This window comes from Eulemur rufifrons, chromosome 7 (assembly GCF_041146395.1).
Source record: "Eulemur rufifrons isolate Redbay chromosome 7, OSU_ERuf_1, whole genome shotgun sequence".
In the NCBI taxonomy this organism is placed as follows: domain Eukaryota; kingdom Metazoa; phylum Chordata; class Mammalia; order Primates; family Lemuridae; genus Eulemur; species Eulemur rufifrons.
In genome coordinates, this window is record NC_090989.1 from 151,259,019 (window position 1) to 151,281,550 (window position 22,532).

At 47.0% G+C, this 22,532-nt stretch overlaps 1 protein-coding gene across 1 annotated transcript; it reads left to right on the forward strand.

Annotated features, from left to right (window-relative positions):
• Positions 1 to 233: 233 nt before the first annotated feature.
• LOC138386849 (small nuclear ribonucleoprotein Sm D1-like) lies at positions 234 to 667 on the forward strand. The gene is made up of 2 exons (XM_069473549.1): positions 234 to 366; positions 490 to 667. Exons 1-2 carry the CDS (start codon positions 276 to 278, stop codon positions 603 to 605), a joined length of 207 nt encoding a protein of 68 aa, XP_069329650.1. The 5' UTR covers positions 234 to 275; the 3' UTR covers positions 606 to 667.
• The last annotated feature ends 21,865 nt before the right edge of the window (positions 668 to 22,532 follow it).

Sequence of the window (22,532 nt, forward strand, 5' to 3'; positions counted from 1 at the left end):
ACCAAACTATGACAAGTACATAGTATAGTGTTGGCATATAGTCTGTGCTCAGCTAATATTTTTGACCGTATATATGATATTTATGTATATAATTATATGTCTGGTTAGTGAAGGACACAGGAGAAAATTACTAGCCTAATGTCAAACAGTGAGGAGGTATCTGCAGCATCAAAAATCCAAGGATGGGTTTCCGGCCATTCATACTTCCAGTTGGTCAGTCCCCGGTTGTTGGATTCTGTTTGCTATCGGACTCGAAGGGTGACGGCGCCGCTAGGATGAAGCTTGTGAGATTTTTTATGAAGTTGAGTCATGAAACTATAACCATTGAATTGAAGAATGGAACACAAGTCCATGGAACAATCACAGGTGTGGATGTCAGTATGAATACATATCTTAAAGCTGTGAAAATGACCCTGAAGAACAGAGAACCTGTACAGCTAGAAACACTGAGTATTCGAGGAAATAACATTCGATATTTTATTCTACCAGACAGTTTACCTCTGGATACACTCCTCGTGGATGTTGAACCTAAGGTGAAATCTAAGAAAAGGGAAGCTGTTGCAGGAAGAGGCCGCGGTCGAGGCAGAGGAAGAGGACGTGGCTGAGGCAGAGGAAGGGGGTGGTTCTAGGCGATAATGTCTGTCAAGATTACTGTTTCAAAGTGATAAGTGATTGGGATATTTTTTTGTACAGGTTTTGTTTGTTTATGTCAATTTTTAATAAACATAAATGTGGGACAGAAAAAAAAAATCCAAGGATGACTATTTAGAATCTCAAGTATGCAAAGTCTACTACAAATTGACAATGACAAAAATTTAAACAAGAAATAAATAGAAAGTGGTAACTAGGTGATACACAGGAGAGGAGACCAAATGGCCAAAAACTATGGGAAGACAAGTTCCAGATCTGCAGCACTCTGAGGAATTCAAATTCGAACGAGATATGCTGTTACATCCGGTAGAAGGGCAAAAGTCAGAAATGTGGGGACATGGGGACCCTACACTGCTGGGAGATGTAAGCTGGGACCACCTCTCTGGAGGGCTTTCTGGCAGCGTTAGCAAAATTCAAAGTCCATTGGCTCCATCACCCAGCAATTCCATCCTGGGCACATCAATTCCATGGAAATTCTCAAAAAGTACCAGGCAGTTTATTGCAGGGTTTTTACGCTGGGGACTTAGAGGCAGCCTGGTGTCTTTCACTACGGAAGTGGATAAGCAAACTATGACAATGCACTTTAGAAGGATATACAGCACTCAGAAGCAAAAACAGAATCTACAGAGCAACATGTAGAGTGGGAAAAGGAGGAACCAGGATGAGATTTATAGCAAAATTTCATTATGTGAATTGAAAACAGACACAAAACAGAAGTATATATTTTACAAGGTGATACACATGTGAGGATATATACCAAACACATTTACAAGGGTGGCTGGAGGTGGAGTGTGGTGGGGATTAAGCATCAAGCAGTTAAAAAAAAAGACTTAAATGAGAAAAGCAAAAATTTTAAAACATTAGGTGATGACATAGGAGAGTATCTTTATGACCATGGAGTAGGGAACAATTTCTTAATTGTACAACATGCAAAGGCTGGACATGGTGGCTCACACCTGTAATCCCAGCACTTTCGGAAGCCAAGGCCGGAGAAGTGCTTGAGGCCAAGAGTTCCAGACAAGCCTGGGCAACATAGTGAGACCCCCATCTCTACAAAATAATTAAAATAATTAAAAAATTAGCCAGCTGTGGTGGTGGCTGTGTCCGTAGCCCTAGCTACTAGGGAGGCTGAGGCAGGAAGATCGCTTGAGCCCAGGAGTTTAAGGCTGCAGTGAGCTATCCACTGCACTCTAGCCTGGGTGACAGAGTAAGACCTTGTCTCAAAAAAAAAAAAAAAAAAAAAAAAAAATATGCAAAACACAAATCTTAAAGGAAAAGTGATAAATCTGACAACAGTAGAATTTAAAACTTTTTGTCGTATAAATATCACGTAAAACCTGAAAAGATAAGCGACATACTGGGTGAATATATTTGAAATGCATGCAACTGAAAGCAGATTGATATAAAGAATATATGATGAACTCCTTTGAATACTTACAAAGGGCCAGGCACTGCTCAAGGCTTCATGTGGATGGATTAATTACAAAGCAGTAAGAAAAATACAAATCGGCAAAGGATATGCACAGTCATTTCACGAATTCCTCTGTGTCACATTGTGTCCTAATATCACAGCCCACAAAATGGTGTTCCCCTCTTGCTTGGCCCCTCCCAGCTCTGCCCTAGATGTCAGGAGGTAACATGACTCTAGTGGGTAAGAGCATTACTAGCCTTGGGGAGGCAAGATCTCAACCCAAGATTCTGACCCACTCTGACCCTCTCTGACTCCTCCTTGGTAGGAAGATAATACCTCCAAGTGTGGTATAGAGTACTAAGCACAGTATTTAACACACAGCAAACACCTACTGAATGCTATTTTGATGGTGCAAAATAATAGCATACCTTTAGAACCTGGTCCTAAGGTTTTTTATATGTATATTCTCGGTTAATCCCCACAGCAGCTTTTTAGGGTAGGTCCTGTTATTATTCTCATTTTTCAGATAAGGAAGTTGGATCTTAGGGAGGTGAGGAGGCCATCCAGGGCACACAGTGGGCTCTGAAGCCACGTTTACGCTCTGAACCACCAGGAGGCTCCCAGTGGCACAGGCTTGCCCTGTCCAGTTCCTCAACCCACACTTTCTTTCTTAATATGAAAAGTATCAGGGTGGGGCGCGGTGGCTCACACCTGTAATCCCAGTGCTTTGGGAAGCCGAGGTGGGAGGATCATTTGAGGCCAACCTGGGTGAAAGAGAGAGACACTGTCTCTAAAAAAAGTATCAGGAACTCCAGAAATTTTGTTTGTGAAGCTGAATGTGTTTCTGAATGAGCACTTCTCAGACTTTAATCTGCTAGTAAATAACAGGGGTGAGGTGGGAGCAGATCTTGTTAAGATGCATATTCTGATCCAGCAGGTGCATTTGTTTCTTTTTTCTTTTGTTTTCTTTTTATTTTGTTTGTTTATTTATTTATTTATTTATTTTGAGACAGAGTCTCACTCTGTCGCCCAGGCTGGAGTGCAGTGGCATCATCATAGCTCATTGCAGCCTCAAACTCCTGGGCTCAAGTGATCCTCCTGCCTCAGCCTCCCCAGTAGCTGGGACTACAGGCATGCACCACCACACCCAGTTAATTTTTCTATTTTTTCATAGAGACAGGGTCTCACTATGTTTCTTAGTCTGGTTTCGAACTCTTGGGCTCAAGTGATCCTCCAGCCTCTGTCTTCCAAAATGCTAGGATTACAGGCGTGAGCCACCACACCCAGCCAAGAATGTGCATTTCTTCCAAGATCCCAGGAGATTTTGAGGCTGCTGGTCCTCACGCCTCACTGTGGAGCTTTGGTTCTAATGATCCCTAAACCAGTTATTACCCGCCACCTGGTTCATTTGGTTTTGTGCCGTAATCATGCTTTGCATTTGTACTTGTGGACAATAGGGGGCTCTACAAGCTTTAAAAGACGGCACATGTCATCACCACATATTCAACCAAGCCGGAATTCAATGCACCAAATGGTGAGTTAAATGCCTCTTCACCTCTGTGGTCCACTGGTTTAAACGCAAGAATGTTCAGGGTGAAGTGAGCCTTGATTATTCTGGGCCTTAATTAGGTGGCAGCTGATTTGCAGGAAGAATGATGTGGCTCTAGAGAGTCAAGGTGTTTGTTCACAGCCAACGGACCTCCTGCTGTGAGCCAGACCCTGCAGTCTGGGAAGGTGAGGATGAGGATGAACACACACCATGGTCCCTGTGCTCAGAGTTGGAAGGATTTGTGGTAGAGGAGGTGGAGGAAGCCTGAAAGGTCAGGCTGGCCTGGTGTTTGCCCTCATCAGGGCCTACAAGGATCAGAAGCCCTTTCACCAGCCAGGGAGGGAAGTTTGTGGGAAGGGAGGAGCCGCCCAGGGAAAACAACAGGAGCAGAGGACCAGCCCCGCAGGGACAGGAAGAAAAGGCGCTCAAAGAGCCAGCTGGCACTCTCACTCCCTCCCCGCTCCGCCACCCAGGCCCCTGTAACAAGGCCCCTGACTTCATACCAGCCACCGATGACAAAATCTGTGTCCTTGGTTCAAATTCTTGAAGAGTGTAAGCTGATTGGTCCACTTTTGTTCAGTGGACAAGATGGATTCTTTAGAAGTGGCCAAGGCAGGACAGTCCAGGAAATCTGTCCACGCCATTCCACCCCTTTGCCTGCTAGGCACAAACTTCTTTCTTCCCATAACCACAGTTCTAAAGGATCCTCCATTTATCTAAAGCTCTGAAAGCACAAGCACAAAGTTACCAGTGAGAGACACCCAAAGTCATGGCCATGTGGCTGCACGCAGAGATAACCTTGTAGCCGTTTTGCTCAGAGCCCACGGTCTCTAGTGGTATCTATTTTCCCTCTAGCTCAATAACAGTCAAGCCTGCTGTTACCTCCTCATGATTTTGCAACCTAAGGATATGGCAGCAGTCCTCTCTAATGCACCCTAAATACAACAATGAAATACAAACAGGGCAAGTCCAAAAACACTCCCCATTTGGAAAGGAGTCAGGCAGATAAATCTCTAGGACCTTAATCCAGAGCAAATTTCATAATTTCATACAATGTCACACAGCAGCATGGGCTCCCCTCCCATAGCTGCCACTGAAAGGGAAGATTCTTATGAATAATCAGGAACACGATAGGACGAGAGAATCCCATGAGCATCTCTGTTGACTTGCCTCTGTGGTACCGGGGTGAGTCATTTGGTCAGCAAACCTGGCTCCCAGGTGGGTGAGTTTTTTTTAGACAAGGTCTTACTCTGTTGCCCAGGCTACAGTGATTATTATAGCTCACTGCAACCTTGAACTTCCGGACTTAAGCAATCCTCCTGCTTCAGCCTCCTGAGTAGCTGGAATTACAGGTGCATACCACCATGCCCTGATAATTTTTCTATTTTTTGTAGTGATGGAGTCTTTCTATGTTGCCCAGGCTGTTTTTGAACTCCTGCCCTCAAGCAACCCTCCTGCCTCGGCCTCCTCAAGTGTTAGGATTATAGGCATGAGCCACTGTGCCCAGCCTATATAGTATTCTTTATAGTGTTTTACTAAGGTATGGTCCCTACCCACGATGGGCTTTGGTATGTTATGAAAATATCTTTGGCAAAAGATTGAGAAAGTACAGAAGCTCTGTACTTGGTGCTCAGGATGGAGAGAAGAGGACAGGGGAATGGCTGAAGTGGGAGCTGCTTGCTGTTGGTTGGTGAATAGATGCCATCAACTGGCAAGGAACAGGCTGGTGTGGATTGCAGAGCTGGTGCCACCCCAAGCTTTCTGCAATCCCAGGAGACCAAGTCAGACAGAAACAAAGAGTCATTGTTCTCCTCATTGTGCCTGTCTCCTTCAGGGCAGGCACCCTTGGCTGAACACATAAAGAATCATTTGCAGAACAGCTCTAAGAGAGGAAGGAGTCCAGAAACCTTTGATTTAGGATTATGACTCTGATGTAAGATGTAAGAAACGAGAGCCACTGCAAAGAGGGTGCAAGCCCTGAGATCAGCAGGATTGTGGGTTGTAGCCCCTAAATGCAAAGAACCGGAGCCTGAGTCTCGTGAGTTAAACATTAGTCACAGGACCATGGGCTGGTGGGGAAAGAGGCAGAGAAAAGGCAGCAGCTCTGGTAACTGCTGTTTTAAAAACTTTTGTAGAGGAAAGGAAAAAAGAAGAAGACAGAGCTCACACAGAAGGTTTAACCTCTATTAAATCTTGCAGACAGATAAGCACATAACTATCACAAAATTTGATATGCACAAATGGGAATTCGTAGCTGTCTTTTAAGGATTGAGTGGACTCCTGCATGTGACTCAGCAAGTGGGCTAAGCAGGCAGACAGACACCCCTTCCTAACTGTGTGACTTTAGGAAGCTGCTTAAGCCCTCCAACTTCAGTATCCCTGAGGGGAAATCTTCAAATGGGGATAACAGCACCTACCAAGCAGGGTTCTGTAAGCATTTAGTAACTAATGCCTAGCAAGTCTTTAGCAGAGTGTGTGGCACTTAGTACATGCTCAATAAACAGTGATTGGTGTTGCTATTCCATGAACTAGACAGCTCTAAAGACCATAGTAGAAGGAAAGTTCAAAAAATATTCTTAGTAGTGTCTCACTCTTCAACAAGAACAGCCATCCTCCCCGCATGGAACACTCTGAAGGAGCTACATTGCAAGTGAGGGGGAAATATGCTGAGGGATGGGGAGCAGAAGAGGGGCCACCTGCAAGGGGAGGGTTCTGTCTACCTCAGAGCTGGCAAAGGGTTTCATCCCCTCTCCAGCTCAGGTAGATTGGTGACAGCTGCCAGGATCTCAGCCCCAACCATGATGGCAAGGACAAGGACCCTTCTGGGGAGGGATGCCACGATCACTTAGTCGTGCCTTCCATGGGAGGAGGAAAAAGCAAAGAGCTCACATCTCCTACCCCCATCCCAGGGTTGACCTGATAGGCTACAGATCCAGAATGTAATCTGGATTGCAGCATTGTTCAGCATAATCATTGTTTGGCGAGAGTTCACCATGTCTGAGCAATAACAATGTAGGTGCTTTACATTCATTCTTACTTAATCTTATGACAATCCTAATCTTGTGAAGAAGGCACATTGTAATCCCTGTTTTCCACACAGATCTCGCAGACTAAGCCAACAGTTTGAGGCCAACTGTAGCAGACTGGGTTGGTGCCGTCACGTGTTGTGAACAGTGGCTCCCGTGCGCCTTCACCCCCAGCAGCCAGCCCTGCTGTCACTTTCTGGGACGGCTGCCTTTGAATTTGCAGAGTCCACTTTGCCTATTCACAGGAGGGCCTGGGGTGCCTGGGGCTTTAGGTTTGCCAGGGGAACCCTTAACCTTTCGGATGTGGGGGTACCAATGTTGTAGCTCCCTTGCCCCTGCTAGGGACACTCTGGGGCATGACCTACACTGACCCCAGGGCTCCAGTAGAACTGAGCCACATGGGAGCCCTTCCTCCTCCCTCCAACTGTGTTCAGTGCTGCCCCGTTACACCCCTGCCTGGCCTCCTTCCCTTCCTGACCCCACTCTCCTGATCCCTGCTGATTTTTCCTGGGAGCATTTCGCAATGAAACACTTTCATGCAAAGGCTCAGCTGGGGGTCTACTTCTGGGCAACCAGACCTGGGCTATTACTTGGCTGTAAGTTCCAGAGCCTGAGTTCAAATTCAGGTTCAATGATTCACTGCGTCAACTACCTCAAAAAGAATACCGCCCACCAGAAGCAATAACTACATAACAAACAGACAAACAGAAAGACCTAGACTAGAACTCCCGCCAGTGCTCAGGAACTCGGTCCTAAGCAAGGCCTGGCTGTGACAGCTCTGCCTGTGGCCACCTGGGACTTTAATACTCTGCCCAGAAATCCTACAGACTCTGGCATGTCCTCTGCCAACATACGGGAGTAATTATGGTGGAGAAAGGCACTCAAATTTTGGAAGCTAGGAAGGCTTTTCTTAGCCTGGTATTTTTTTTTTTTCTTTTAAACCTCTCTGCAAAGAATGTAAGTTAATTGATCAGTCTAAAGTTCCGTGTGTTCCGTTGTTCTCTTTTCTGCAGCCATTTGGATCTTTGTGTGTCTTTGATGTGTGTGAGTTAACAGTCTTCTGCAGCTCCTCCCACTCCCCCTGAGGGGGGGAGGGGAAGTTACCAGCCAGGCCCTTGCAGATGAAACAAACAGCCTCCAGCTGGAGGTGTAGACCAGGTGGGGAGGAGAGCTTTCCTCCCCATCTCACCATTTGGGGAAATTTATAATCCTAGAATAGGATTACAAAATAGCATCCTTGTTAATCTATAGCCACGTGTAGAAAGACTGGAACATCCTGTATGCTGTGTCTGAAACTCCACTCACCTTGTCTTTCCTGGAAATGAGTCCACGAGTCCCAGGAAGGGCCTTTACTCACCGTCTCCCTGGCCTCCAACCCTCTTTCCGCCCAGCCCGCCTCTTCTCACACCCTCCCACACTCAGCCAGAGAACTTTCCTGGAAAGGATTTGAAGGTCGCTCCTGGGTAAGATGACCTAGGGGTCAGGGGAGGGAAGAGAACCTCCTGGATTTGCTAAAGCCAGAGAAGAGTTTAGAATATTCCTTATGTTACTTGGTGGAAATTCTCCTTTGCAGAACTGCAGCCAGGTTCTAGGTTCCTCCTTGCTCATGCCAGCTCAGAAGCGTGAGTACCTCTCAGAGGAGACAATGGCTTCCTTCCCGGGCAGTTACCACTACAGGTTTGCTTCACTGGTGGAGGTTTGTGCCAAGGGCAACACAGCAAACTTCAACCAGACGGATTCCTGCTCTTGCCTTGCTTACACACACTGAGTACAGTCCTCGCTCAGAATCCTTGGGGCACTGGTCCCAGGACCCCTCAGATACCAAAATCCTCAGATGCTCAAGTCCCTGATAGAAAATGGGGTAATATTTGCGTCTACCCTAAGTGCATTCTCCTGTATAATTTAAATCATCTCTAGATTACTTACAGTATCTAATACAATGTAAACACTACGTAAATAGTTGTTACGCTGTATTGGTTTTTATTTGTGTTATTTTTTATTGTTTTTTTCCCTGAGTATGATTGATCTGCGGTTGGCTGAATCAGCAGATGTGAAACCCTCAGATACAGAAGTGCCGACTGCATTTTGTTTGCTGTTCCCACTCCAGAGAGAGGAGCAGAAGGATGAATGCAGCCTGGGTCTCTGAGAGCAGCAGTGCAGAGCTCGCGTGGGCCCTGCTCTGCTGCCTGAGACCCCTGGTTACGTGAGACAACAAATCCTGCGTGCTTGCGCTCTCCCGGTGGGCGGCTGTCACACACAGCTAAACGCACTCCCACCCAGGACACCTGGAAAACTGCAGCGCAGCTGCGGGCTGACCCACAAATGTGGCTTATTTGGCCAGCATAGTATTTTAAGTAACGATATATTAGAAGTGGGAAACTTCATTCAAAATCCAGATTTCTGGCTTCTTTGGAAAAGCTAGAGAGTGTGGGGAAATTGGAATTCTACCCCGTGTGGCAGCACACACCCCCCCACACACACCTAATCAAGAGGAGGGTCAGTGGCCCTTTATCGTCACACCCAAGCTGATGTCTGCTTGGCCCCCACAGCCATTTGAGTTTGTGGCCCTCGTGCGTGAAAGAGCACAGATTTGTTCGTTGGCCACCTTGGTTGGAGTTTGAGTCCTCGATCTGGGTCAGCTTAGCATCTTTCTGAGCTTCTATTTCCTAATAGATGTAACAACCTCTATGTTTAACTGCAGAATTGTAGTACGAATAAATAAATAAAAACAGATCACACCTACCAGAAGGGATGGTGTGGGGTTAAAGGAGAAAATGCCAAAGCACTTAGCGCATTTTCTGCTACTTGAAAGAGCTTGCAGAGTAGCCCTTGAGGAATATTGGTTCATTCCCCTTCCACTGTAGGTTTATAACAATCTTCTTGTGATTGACTAACTCAAGGTTGTGATTATGCAAAGTGCGGCTTAAACACACGACCTGCCCTTTCCAGAGGCGACACCCCCAATTTGGTGACGAAGTTCAGCTCCTGACTTCTGAGCTAAAGGAGGCTTCCCCTGCAAAGTCTCCCTCACAGACACCAGAGGTGGATTCTGAACAATTCAGCTCAGTGACCACGAGCCCATGGCAACCAAAGGGTCCTTTTCTAGTCTCCCGCCCACCCTGGAACATCTTCCTATAACCCTTGCCCATCGTGGTCTCCTAGGGCTTAAGGGTTTGTCCTAATCTGCGGTTGAGGCAGCTTCTTCTCATCTCTCAGGGATTCTGAGCCCACAAAAGGAGTGTGCCCCTTTCTCTGCCTTCCTCACCTACGCCAGGATAAGATGTGGAGTTGGTGTGAGATGGGAGAGAAGGGGGAAGCAAAGAAGGAAGGTGGCAAACAATGGCTGAGAGAGGGGCGCTGTCACCACCATCAGGGATGTTCTGAGGGGTCCTGTCTCTGTCCCTATGTCTCCAACTCCCATCACTGCATGTGACACGCTGGATCTTCACAGCACCCAGTCCTATCCCCAAAGCCTGGCGCCTGTCCCCCGTTCCCAGAGCACAGTTCCCAGGCCGGCTGCCCGCTGGAGTTACCCGCACTCCATCCTTGCAAGTTGGGGCGCCTCGTGTCCTCTTGCAGGCTGTCAGCCCCCAGGCCAACACTTAAGCCTCCTGAATAATATTTTTCTCCACAGGAGCCTTCTCCTGACAGCTACAAAGATACATTTGCACTTTTTAGTAGAACCACTAATGAGTTCACACTTGCAATCCCAGAGAATTCCATTTATGGTTGGCCTAGGGAAACCTCAAACCTTCACTTGGGTTAACTCGGGTTACCTGGCCCCCTCGATTCACAGTAATAAAGCCTGGTCCTGATCACAAAGTTACCCTGTGTGCAGGACACATTCACCAGAATGTCTTATTTCAGCTTTGCATGGCCCTATGAGGAGGCAGAGAAGCAGGTATTGTCATCATTCCCTTTTCCAGGTGAGGAAACTGAGGCTGGGGGTCAGGGGACTCTCTCAAAGCCCCACCTAACCAAGCCTGGATTTCCACCAGGGCTCCTCCGCAGTGCTGGCTGTCCCCACCACCACCTCCACACAGCACACGCGGGTCTTCCCTCGCAGGGTGGACACGGGAGCACTCCAGCCTTCCCGAGACACAGCAGGCTCTGATTATCTTAAGACTCAACTTGATTGGTCATAGTAACAAGCAGGGGTTCTGGAGACCACAGGGACCTCACCATTGCTCAGAGGGGTGAGTGTGTCTCTCGGAGGCTGTCCTGACTTCAGTACCAGCATGAGAAAAAACAAAACAAACAAACAAAAAAACCCCCCCAGGTTCTCAGGCCCAGCCCCCTGTCCCAGGCTCAGAGGGTGGAGGTGGAGGTGACCATGGGGGATGGAGGGACAAGTTCTTGCAGCTGGCAGAGTGTGGGCCCATTTCTCCAAATAGCATGGGCAAGACATTTAGCAGCTTTGATTTCTTCACAAACACCAGCCCTGTGGAGAACTGGGCAATTTTTGGTCCTCAATAAAGGTCTGGTAAAAGATTTAGGCCAGTTACTACATAGCCATAAACCCTAAGAAGTTCCATGCTTTGGACACTAAATTCCCAAGTTCCCTGTGGAGACCCTGAGCACAGCAGCCTCCTCTATGGTGCCTTTTGCTGCATCCATTAGTAATAATTTTTTTTTATGAAACCTCCACCTATATAAGAAATAAATTAATAATAATATTAGTCATAAGTGACTACCATGTATTGAATTTTTCTATGTATGTTAAATATCTACATGCATTTTCTCATAGACAATTGGAAAATTCTCAAAACTTCTCATAATTTCTCAAAATAAGGACAAGGCTCAGCCCTTCCACCCACACACCAACACCAATGCCCAGGGCGGCCCTCCCCCCGCCTCATATACTCTAGACAGTCACATGCATGCATTGGTTCATTGCATATCTACTAAGTTCTCTGTGCCCTGCACGGAAGCACTTTCCTACATGTTGGGGAAAACCACTGTGAACAAGACAAACAGAAAAATCACCCTCATGGGTCCTCTACTCCACGGGCAGAGAAAAAGAAATAAGTACAAAGGGAATAAACAGGGCAAGGGGCGGTGTGGAGGTAGAGTCCCGTTGACCTCGAAGAGCACCGATTCAAGGTGACACGTCCTCCTCCACTCCTCGATACAGGCGGAAGGAACTGCATGAGGAGATGTAGGATGTGTTCCGGGAACAGAGGAGATCTGAGCAGCCTGGCAGAGTGGCGGCTCTTCACGGGAGCCCCTTCTGCAGCAAGTGAGGGCTGCAGGCTGAGCGCATCACACCGCGGCCCTGGCCGGGGCTGTGCCGTCTGTGGGAATGCCCTCCCTCCTCCTGAGAACAAAGCAAAACAAGAAGCTGCTGACTTGACTGCCCCCTGCACGGAGCTCTGCCTTCTCCTGTGGCCGGAAAGACCCGATTACTCCCTCTTTAGAGTGTCGTCACCTCCTGAGCTCCAGTCACATTACATAGCAGCTAGTCTGGTAGGAAAGACAGTATTTTAACATTCCCCAGCAGACACTCAGTGTCTGGAGCTGAGCAGGTGTTTAATAAATAAGACGAATGTTTGTTGACTGACTGGGGGATGGGTGGGCTATGGCTGCGGACAGCCAGAGAGGAGTGATTCCTGGTGCAGCCTCTCCCTCTGCCCGTGCCACTGCTCCTTCTAAGGCCTTCTTCCCCTGGAGCTGGACACGGCGGAGAGCAGCCGGGACCCTGCCTTTCCGTCCCCGGAGCGCGCCGCCGCGCAGGAAGAGCTGGAGCGAAGCCGGCGTGTGGCCTGCATGGCATCCCCGGTGTCCACAGCGGCAGCCCGCCCCACCGCAGGGCGCCGCCCTCCTCAAGGGCCTTCGCTGGTTTTATCTGCCCTCAACACCCCATCCCGGCTCCCCTCCCTGCCTCCCGCGGACGGCCAGCTTCCTAGTACGTGGAGGAAGCAGAAGCCGTGGGGAGAATTCCACAGGCTCTGGTCCCCTCGCCATCTGCCTCGCTCCTGTTCCTGCAGTTGGACCCTGCAGGCCGAGGGCAGCTCTTTGGCCCTAGAGCCCACATTCTCTCTCGCTTAGCAGCCCCAGCAAGCAGGGGGTGGGGGGTGGGAGCAAGGGACCCAGCAAGACTCACGGGGGTCGGGGGACAAGCCTATAGCCCCTGCTCTACTGGATGCACATGAGTGAAGTTCTGACAGCTTTTTCTGTCATAAGCTAGGAAAGCAGTGACCCGACGAAGCAGGTGTGAACACGCGAGAGGGAGTGGCTGGAGAGAATGAACCGGTTGGGTGGAGGCACAGGGGTTAAAGGAGGGAATTCAAATGTATCTGCCATGTTTATTTCCTGAAAATTAAACAATCTGAATACAGCAAAATGGTAACCTTCACTGAACCTAGAAATCGGTTATGTAATTCTCTAAATCTTTCTGTATGTAAAATATTTTTAAAGAATGGAAAAATGGAGAAAGTACTGCTCTCTGATGTGGATTCACAAAGGAATCACACGAATTCTCCCTCGAGCGTATTCTTTCTCCCTCTGTCTCTCACCCACACACACACCCACACCCACACACACACACACACACACAGAGGTTTCTACATAGGCTAATTGCCCATCCCTGTCTCCTTTTCCTCACAACACTAAAATAATTTTCTCTGTGTATAGAATTTATGTAATCACAGTAGTCTTAGTGCTTTTTAAAAATTCAATGAGTTTTCTTATCAATTTAATTATTTCAACACATTGTTCAAGTTAATTAACTTTCATTGACTTGATTTATAGTAAAAAAAGGTTTTTAAGCTCAAAAAAAGATTTTTAGAAGTCAACAATATAAAAATTAATGTTTGTTATTGAAATTCTAGTTGTAAAAATGTTTATCTATAATTTCCAATCACTCTAACAGCCACTACCTAGACATAAACTCTTTTAATATTTGGCATATTTCCTTTTGATTGCTTTTTTAAAGCACAGGTGGAAAATACGTGATTTATACAAATTTGTGTTCTTTTTTTTCCCCCTTGACATTGTATTACTAGTATTTTATCATACCATTGAAAACTTTTTCTAAGTATAATTTTATGGATTCTTAAGATTCATTTTAACATGTGTGTCATGCATTGCTTAGACAACACCTATTCACAAACATTCAGCATGTTCTGTTCTTTCTCTGTTACTATACTGCACAGACAAACATCTTTGTGTGTGAGTCTTTGACCCCAATTATGTTTACGTTCTTACGGAAGTTTCCTAGAATTGAAACTGTCCTGAGTTACTGGGTGAAAGGGCATACAAGAACTTAAGTTTCTTGATACCAATTCCCAATTTGCCTTCTAGAAAAGATGTAACAGTGTAAGGTGGCCACCAGAGTGTCTATGCTCCAGTCTTCTTGGCAAGGATTTAGGAAACCTAGTTCATTGGTTTACTTCGCTTTTCTGTAATCACTAGTGAACTTGAACATTTTTTTCCAACTGTTCTGAGCATTTAGATGTTGACTTTGGCCTTGCCCACATTATCTCAGCAGTCTCTGTGTCAGTCCTAGCTACAGATATAGCCCTTTATGCACTAAGTAGATATCCCTTTCTTTATTATATATTTGAAAAGCATTTTGCCCTAGTTTACCATTAGCCTCTTAATTTCACTTATGATGTTTTTGGTTCATGGACAGTTTATGTAGCTGCATCTATTGACCATTTCCTTTGAATTGAAATGAGCCAAACAACAACAGTCAATGTAAAAAAATATATAAGCCAAAACTTCAATTTCAAAGTATAAAGCACCCAAAAAAGCCAAGAGAAAACAGGTGATCATTTAATTATTTGATTCATCTGATGGAATATATTTTAGTAAAGAACAGCAGATGGGGGCTCTCAATCGACTTTGTTTCTCAAATAGTTCATCAGTGTCCTGGCACCATTTTTTGGAGAATCTTTTTATTTCCACACTGATCTGTAGTGCTGTCCTTATCATGGGTTATATTTTGGTGTGTGCTAGTGTTGCCATTTGACAATAGTGAGTACCTCCGCTCTTGGGATTCTCTTTTTCTGTGATTTCTGAGATTTTCCTCTCGCTGGTTCTCCTCCTACCTCTCTGAATAAGGCTTTTCCATCTCCATTGCTCTCACCATTTCCAAAGCTGGCCACCTAAGCACCAATGCCCCCCAGGGCTCTTGCTCGGCCTCAGCTCTTCTTTGTCCACACCATTCACTGTGCGGTGATCTTCCCTCCTGCTGCGTGTCAACTGCCACCCTCTTCCTGATGTCTTGTTATCCAGCCCACGCTTCTCCACTTAGTTTCAGACCAACTACCTTCTGTGTGCCTGTATATGAAGACATCTCAGAATCAGTCTTTCCAAAATTGGACATGTCACCTATTTCACCAAAACCTCTCTGGCTGGTTTACAGGCTCAGAATTGGGGTTGAGTGTCCTCACTTGCGTGTGTATGTGTGTGTGTAGGGTGTGGGGGGTGTATTATGGGAATGCACAGTAGCCATCATAGTAACCAGCACCTCATGGGGACCAGGGAAGACCAGAGCCCAGCTGAGTCCCCAAGGCCTGGAAACCACTCAGTCCTGCTGTACTCAAGGCACCTCAGCAGCAAGAACCTGCCTCTTCACCCCAGCATTCTGCCATCAACAAGACCCAGCCTCTCCCTGAGTCTGCTCTGGTCTCTGGGCGTGACTGGCTCACACCTTCCCTGTCCTCTCACATCTCTAGTCTCCACAAGGACCCTACTTGTAACTAGAGTGGTCCGTGTGACCCTTTATGGCCCCATCCCACCCCTTGGCTTCTTTCACCTTCAGCTTCCAATGAACTGTGTCATCTTCTCCATGCCTCATTTCAAATTCTCAAGCACGGGAATCTGACCAGCATTGACCCTTTCAGTCCAGACCACACCAGGCTGACGATACTGACACTACCGTGCATCTACACTGGAACTGAATAATTAAGTACATGGATGTGAGCAAGGGGAGCCAGGTTTCTTACCGTTGGGATGGGACTTCACAGACAAGCCAGAGGGGCCAGAGGCTGCATTTTTCCTCCAATGGGCTTGTTTTTTTCTCCCCTATTGCCTTTGGCTTCCCTATGAACTACTCCTTAAATAGCATCTGTCTTGCAGCTCTCTCAGCTGTAATCCACTGTCGTGGTACTGGAGCCCTGTTGGTGTGGTGATAAGGTGTTGGGAAGGGGATGCATTCTATAATCTTCTCCCTGAATTTGTCTTTTAGTGAGTCCAGAGTGCTAGAGTGTGCTGGAGTTGGAGAAACACCCCTGCCCCTGGGGAAAGTAAAGCTCTGGTGAGAACTTTTCCCTAGGAGAGGTCTTTGTTTTGGAGCACACTCTGAGTATATTCCACAATGGTGACTTTTCCCCTCCCCATGCCAGAGCTACAAGGGGATCTTTCTTGTCTCTTCACCATGAGAACCTGGTGAGGTCCCTAGAGGTCAAACCCACAGAAGTGTGCTCCCCAAAACTGCAGCCCTCAGGAGTTTCTCACTCTCATGTTTGCCCACATTCAGCCTCTAGCATTTCATTAAAATCACCATGTAAGTGTTCCCATCATTTGACAGCTCCAGTGCCTTTTGCTCCAGGTGAGAAGATCTCACCTGTGATTCTTTGAAATTGCCTGTTTCTTCAGTTTTTGGGGTGGTAGTTTGCCCTGTGACCTCAGTTCTCTGATAGGTCCAAGAAAAGCCACTGATTTTTCAGGGTGTTTTTGGTTTTGTTCTTGTTTGAGGATGGGAGTAACAACTTCCAAGTTCTTTATATGTCGGAGCTGAAACCAGAAGAGATTTTTTTTTCAGGAGATATTTAAATTTGAATGCAATTTCCTTAATGGTTATAGGACTATTCAACCATTAAAGAAGTTGAATTTGTAATTAAAATGCTCCCAAAAAAAGAAATCTCAAAGTTGAATTTGTAATTAAAATGCTCCCAAAAAAGAAATCTCCAGGCCCAGATGGTTTCACTGGAGAATTCTACCAAACACTGAATAGTCCTATAACTTTGGTTTTTTTAAATGCTCCACCTGAGATACTTGTAGATCTAATCCTCTCTTTCCATTACCATGCATTTTCATTTTAACCTAAAATGTATTTCTAGTTGGTTATGTCTAGTTATGCATTTCTTAATGTCTTCAGTATTGACCACTAGAATATGGGTTGTAATTATTCTAGCCTTGCATACTGCATACTTCTGAACCAATCAGTACACTCACTTTGTATTTCAGCATATTTCCTTATTCTTCAAATTGAAGCTTTAATTTTCTTTCTAATCTCTCTTTCTATATACTTTATGGCTTTGCTGATAGAATTTGAAACACGTGTAGATAGAAATGAACAATTTCTTGTACCAATTGCCTTTGAAAATGGTATGACATGGCCCCATTGGATTTTCTCCAGCATCACTTAAAAAAAAAAAAAAAAAAGACAGTGGACAACTCTTAATCACTGTCCTGCTTTGCCATATCTACACCATTCAAAGGCTGGTCTTTCTAGCAATCTATACGTGGCTGTGGAGGGGCACTGTAGCTGGTGCCATGACTTAAACATTGCACTGGGCCTTATGAAGGCAGGAACCCTGTTCTAATCCTTAGCTCCCTGTCTTCCTCTTTGGGCTATTGCACAGTCAGGCAAACAAGCCAGGAGTAGTGGGGGAATCTCGGCACAGTTTGGGGGAGTCACTTCGGCTCTGCCCTAGAGCCAGCAGAAATCTTGGGAGGTCTCCTAGGGCAGGGTTCCCAAACCAGACTGTACATCCAAGTCACCCAGCAAACCTGTCACGTACAGATTCCTGGCCTTCAGCCCAAGAGAGTCTAATTCAGAAGACTAGACTGCAGAAGTTTTAACAAGACCCCTAAAGTCATTCTACTACATTACCAGTTTCAGAAACCTTCAATCCAGTACATTCCTCTACCTCCAGGGAGCAGGCCACCTTATCAGTTGTCAGAGTGTGATACCTTTGGACAGCCAAGTGACCTTCCCACTTTCTTTTCTGAGGCCCTTTCACAATCTGTCACCCGACCAAAGAGTATAGTCTTGTCTAGGCCTTGGCACTTAGCCATTCCCAGGTAGGACAGTCTAGATTGCTAAGGCTTGCTTTCTTTTTATCTTGCCCTCAGGACTGCAGTATATGGTTGTGCAGTCTGTGCACTGCACAATTCCAGCGGGATACCATTTACGCAGACTGAGATAAATGATGCAATGCCCTGCTAACCCTAATCCTTCTCACTTCTTGTCTTACTTTGAATGCCCTGACCATCTACATTGTGTCCCTCTAAATCAGAGGTCAGCAAACTATAGGGCACAGGCTGGCCACCTGGTTTTGGAAACAGAGTTTTATTGGCACACAGCCACATCCATCCCTTTACATTTATGGCTGCCTTTACACCAAAACAGCAGAGTCGAGCAGCTCCACTAGAGACTGTACGGTCTGCAAAGCCTAAAATACTTCCTATCTGGCCTTCTACAGAAAGTGTGTGCCAACTCCAGCTCTAAATGGAAGCTCTTCAGCATTTTTATTCTTTCATCCAGTTGTTTAAAGCCCCCACAAGTACCACCTGGCCTAGGGCCTCCCCCTGCTGGGCTTCTCTAATGCTACAAAATCACCAGGTAGGTCAGACACACCTAGATTTGTGCTGGGCTCTCATCTCATCTCTGCAGGTCACTTCGCCTCTCAGGGCTCTGTCTCTCATGGGGTGCAGGGAGGAGTGCAATGACAGATGAGACCCTCAACTGGTTATTAAGCACATTTTAGGTGTGGAGAAACTAAGGTCTGAGAGGCGATTTCTGACTCCCAAGGTTGTTGAGAGGGTCATAGGAGAGGGGTCATGAGAATGCATGTGGCATGCAGCCGTCACCCACTCAGTGACAGTTGTCTTAGTTTCCTTTCTTTGCCTTCTTCCTCTCTCCTTTCCCACCGCTCAGCTTGTCATCACACCTCCTCCCCATCCCTCTCCAACCACGAAAACTAACACACAGCCTGCACAAGGAGGCAATGGGGATCCCTGATAGGCTTGGGAGGTGGGCGGGGCCTCTCCAAAGGGTGTTTGGTATCATGGGGCCTCCTCCAGGCCCTGGTTTAAGGTCTGGAGGCCGTAGTTAGGAATACCAGATCTCACTCTGGAAAACCCCACACCTGTGAAGGAGTGGCCATGCCAGGAGGCCACATCCCTCATTCCAGGCCCCGCCTCCCTTACCTGTGTCACCTTTGCTCAGGTGATGAGCCCCCCACCCATGGGGCCCCTCATGGAAAATTAACCAGGAGAGGCCTCCACCTGGGGGGTGGGCATGCTCTCCTCGCTGGCCATAGCTGACCCCAAGTCCATAGTCAGTCCCAGGCTGGGGACCCTCTCTGGTGGGACTCTTTGGCCCAGCAACTCACCTTCCTGCTGGGCTCCCATTTCTTGCTCTGAAAAATCCAGGATGAACCCCCTGCCCCCGGCTTTCCCTGACCACCCCCCCAGTGGTGAGGGGATAGGACACAAAATAACTACAAGTCTGAAAGGCAGGTGGGAGGAGAACCGCAGAGAAGGCTGGGTGTGGACAAAGAAGCAGGGAGAGGCCAGAGTGTTTGCTTCATTTTTTTTTTTTTTTTTGAGACAGAGTCTCACTTTGTTGCCCAGGCTAGAGTGAGTGCCGTGGCGTCAGCCTAGCTCACAGCAACCTCAAACTCCTGGGCTCAAGCGATCCTCCTGCCTCAGCCTCCCGAGTAGCTGGGACTACAGGCATGCACCACTATGCCCGGCTAATTTTTCTATATATATATTTTTAGTTGTCCATATAATTTTTTTTTTCTATTTTTAGTAGAGACGGGGTCTCGCTCTTGCTCAGGCTGGTCTCGAACTCCTGACCTTGAGCGATCCACCCGCCTCGGCCTCCCAGAGTGCTAGGATTACAGGCGTGAGCCACCGCGCCCGGCCTGCTTCATTTTTGAACTGCAAATCCCAACACACAGGGCTCCAAGTTAGTGAAGCCGTCACCTGTCCCTGTGGGCCCAAGGAGACTGTCACCTGCTCTCGTTCCCCCAAACACTGAGAAAGGCAGGGTAGCCGAACCCAGGAGAGCTGCTGAGAGCAGGGAGTTGCCTCCTCCATCAGGTTTACCAGCACGGTGGGAGTGGCTGTTGATACAGAAGAGGGGGTTCCAAACCTACGTGGATGCCCCCCCAGGGCTGGCGCCTGCAATCTAAACATACCCACTAAGATTAACCTCAAATCATCACCTTCCCCTGGTCCTGATGGCCGTCACTCTTCCTAGAGGGGTCAGGACAGAGTGAGCCGTCTGCCCCAGGGACACCAGACTTCTCTTTATGTGCTGTCTCCTTGCTCCTTTGTGCCCCCAAAGGATAATCCCTCCTGTGATCAAGTATCTTACAATAATTCTAGGCTCCTCTTTAGAAATTCAACCTAATTTAGTTCAATAGTTATTCACTGAGTGCCCAGACTGAGCCAGGAGCCAGCAGATGTTTCTACTTAGAGGTTCCACCATTAGCTCAAATGTAAACTCAATTTTCAATAAAGATTGCATATTTATTTCAATATACCTGGTGCTTTACTTAAAGGATTTCTCTCTGTTTTTACACCTCGCCATCCTCCATTTTCATCATGACCTTACGCCCTCAAGAAAATTCCGGAAATCCCCCACCCATGAGCTCTCCCCTCTAAGGTAGCTTTCTTGGATCAGGGTCCCTAGTAGTAGAGTCTGAGACAAGAATTCTTGTATATTGGGTTTTGGGGGCACCCAGGAGAAGGGGAGAGAGAGAAGCAGGATGGGGCAGGGAGGAGCTAGGTTAGTATGTGGTTTCATCTGGAGCCCAGCCAGCCTGTCCCGCAGGTGCTCAAGGACGTGAGCGGGGCCACACACTGGTCCCCGCATGGAGGCAAGTGTCTGTCAGGCATTGGGCACAGGAGCGTGATCTCCCAGGCGAGGAAGCTCCTGTGTGGCCAAGGGTTCCTCCAGAGGAGACAGCTGCGAGCCACTAGGGCCACCTTCCCAACAGTTGAGGGTGGTGGCACCAGCCCAGTAAAAAGCACCACAGCGCCCACCACAGCATCTAGTCGTGGTCACCTGGAATCTCACTGCAGAGGGGTAGATCCCTGAATTATTATTCATCCAAACTCACCATTCCATAGATAAGAAAACTGGCACAGACAGGGAGGGTGACTGGCCAAGGCCACCCAGCTCATCTGTGGGAGAGCTGGGACAAGAACCCAGACTTCCTGACTCTCAGACAGGGAGAGTGGCTCAGAATGAGCAGCGGCCTGGGTCTCATTCCAAGAAAAAACAGTAGCAGTGACAGGGTCAGCTCTCAATAATGCCATCTTAATGACACTAACCGAGGGGGTCAACACGGTGCAGTCACCACCCATTTGCACAGATTTTAAAATGTATGCCAGGAGGTTGTGGCGATATGTGCCCCAGATATGTTTTTCTCCTTGAGTGAAGGACGTTTCAAAGGAAGTACTGAACTATATTTACTCCTCAAGAGAGAAATGTGATTCAGATGTAAATGGCTGCGGTGGCAGGACTGTGACAACGGTCCAGATGTGAAAGGCAAACACAAGGGCATCCAGTGGAAAATTTTGTTCTGGAATGTTTAAGCTCTTGTTTTCTCTTTCACAGCAGGACATTTTGACCTTTTAATATGCAGACCTGCCAAATCCATTTTAAAATGCAAATTAAAAACAACCTGTTAATGGTGCCAAACTCTGTTTTTCAAAACTGCTTTCATTTGCGACCATTGACATGTTCATTCCACAAATAGTGACGGATTGTATGTGAGTGCACTTGAGTCGATTATGGGCAAGACACACTCTGCCAACCCTGGCGAGCAGGTGAGACTTCATACAACCAGGTGTGCGACCGTGTCTCCCGTGTCTGCCAGGCCCTGGCGTGAGTGGGTGAGAGGTGAGCTAGCGACCCCTGCTCCTGGCGCCCCAGCCTTGCCTTCCCCTCCACGTGAGTGTGGATGGGCACTGAGGCTGCTGGCTGACGGTTAGAACCCAGTAAAGAGCACCGACGCCACGCCGCTGTGATCACGTCATGTAAGACTGCAACTTCCTTCCTTAGCAGACTCTTCACTGCCTTCCCAGGTCACCGGCTGTGACGAACGAAGTGCCCATGTTGGCTGGGGAGATTCACATGGCAACAGGCTGAAGGTGGGCTTCAGCTGGCAGCCAGCTAGGAACTGAGGCCCTCAGTTTGGAAACAGAATCCCAGCAACAACTATGTGAGCTTAGAGAGCAAGTCCTTCCTCACTCAGTGAGGAACCCCAGCTCTGCCACCACCTAGACTACAGCCGTGCAAAGACCCTGAGGCAGATGACCTGGCTCAGCCACGCCTGGATTCTTGATCTGCAGAAACGGAGAAGTAATAAGCATGTGTTGCCTTAAGTCACTAATTTTGTGGTTACCTTTAAATATTGTGCTTTACCTTTAAATATTCAAAATGAAGTTTTAAAATATATTTTGTTCTAATTAGTTAGTATCTAAAACATCCCCGGCCCCTGAGTCTAACAAGTCATTAAGTATGCTTTTTACGTTTCTTTTTCCTCTCACTATGTTGTCAAAATTATCGAATTTTAATGTATAATTTTAAAATAATTTTTCCTCTATTCTTAATAGTATTCTAAAAATCACTACTTTAAGCTTCATAAAGAATATTGTAATTTAGACAATAATTTTTCGTAAGTTTTACTGGGATGGGATTTTTTTTGTTTGTTTTCTTATTTATTGATTGATTTTGTGCCCATTTCTTTTTTGAATTAGTTTTTCTTTTTTTCAGGAAGAGTTCAGGGACAGTGAGCTTTCCCAGCCACCTGGGCATGTGACTGATGCAGTGCCCAGGACCCTGCATTCAGAGGGTCCTCACTCTTATTTTAATGCTCTGCGGTTGCTGTCTTGGAATTCTTAATACTTTTTGAACAAGGGA

Bases quoted from the DNA above. Each gene is read 5' to 3' on its own strand.
- LOC138386849 (XM_069473549.1), top strand. From the start codon at position 276: ATGAAGCTTGTGAGATTTTTTATGAAGTTGAGTCATGAAACTATAACC. The intron at 367-489 runs GTGTGGATGTCA...TTATTCTACCAG, and splicing joins AGTCCATGGAACAATCACAG to ACAGTTTACCTCTGGATACA.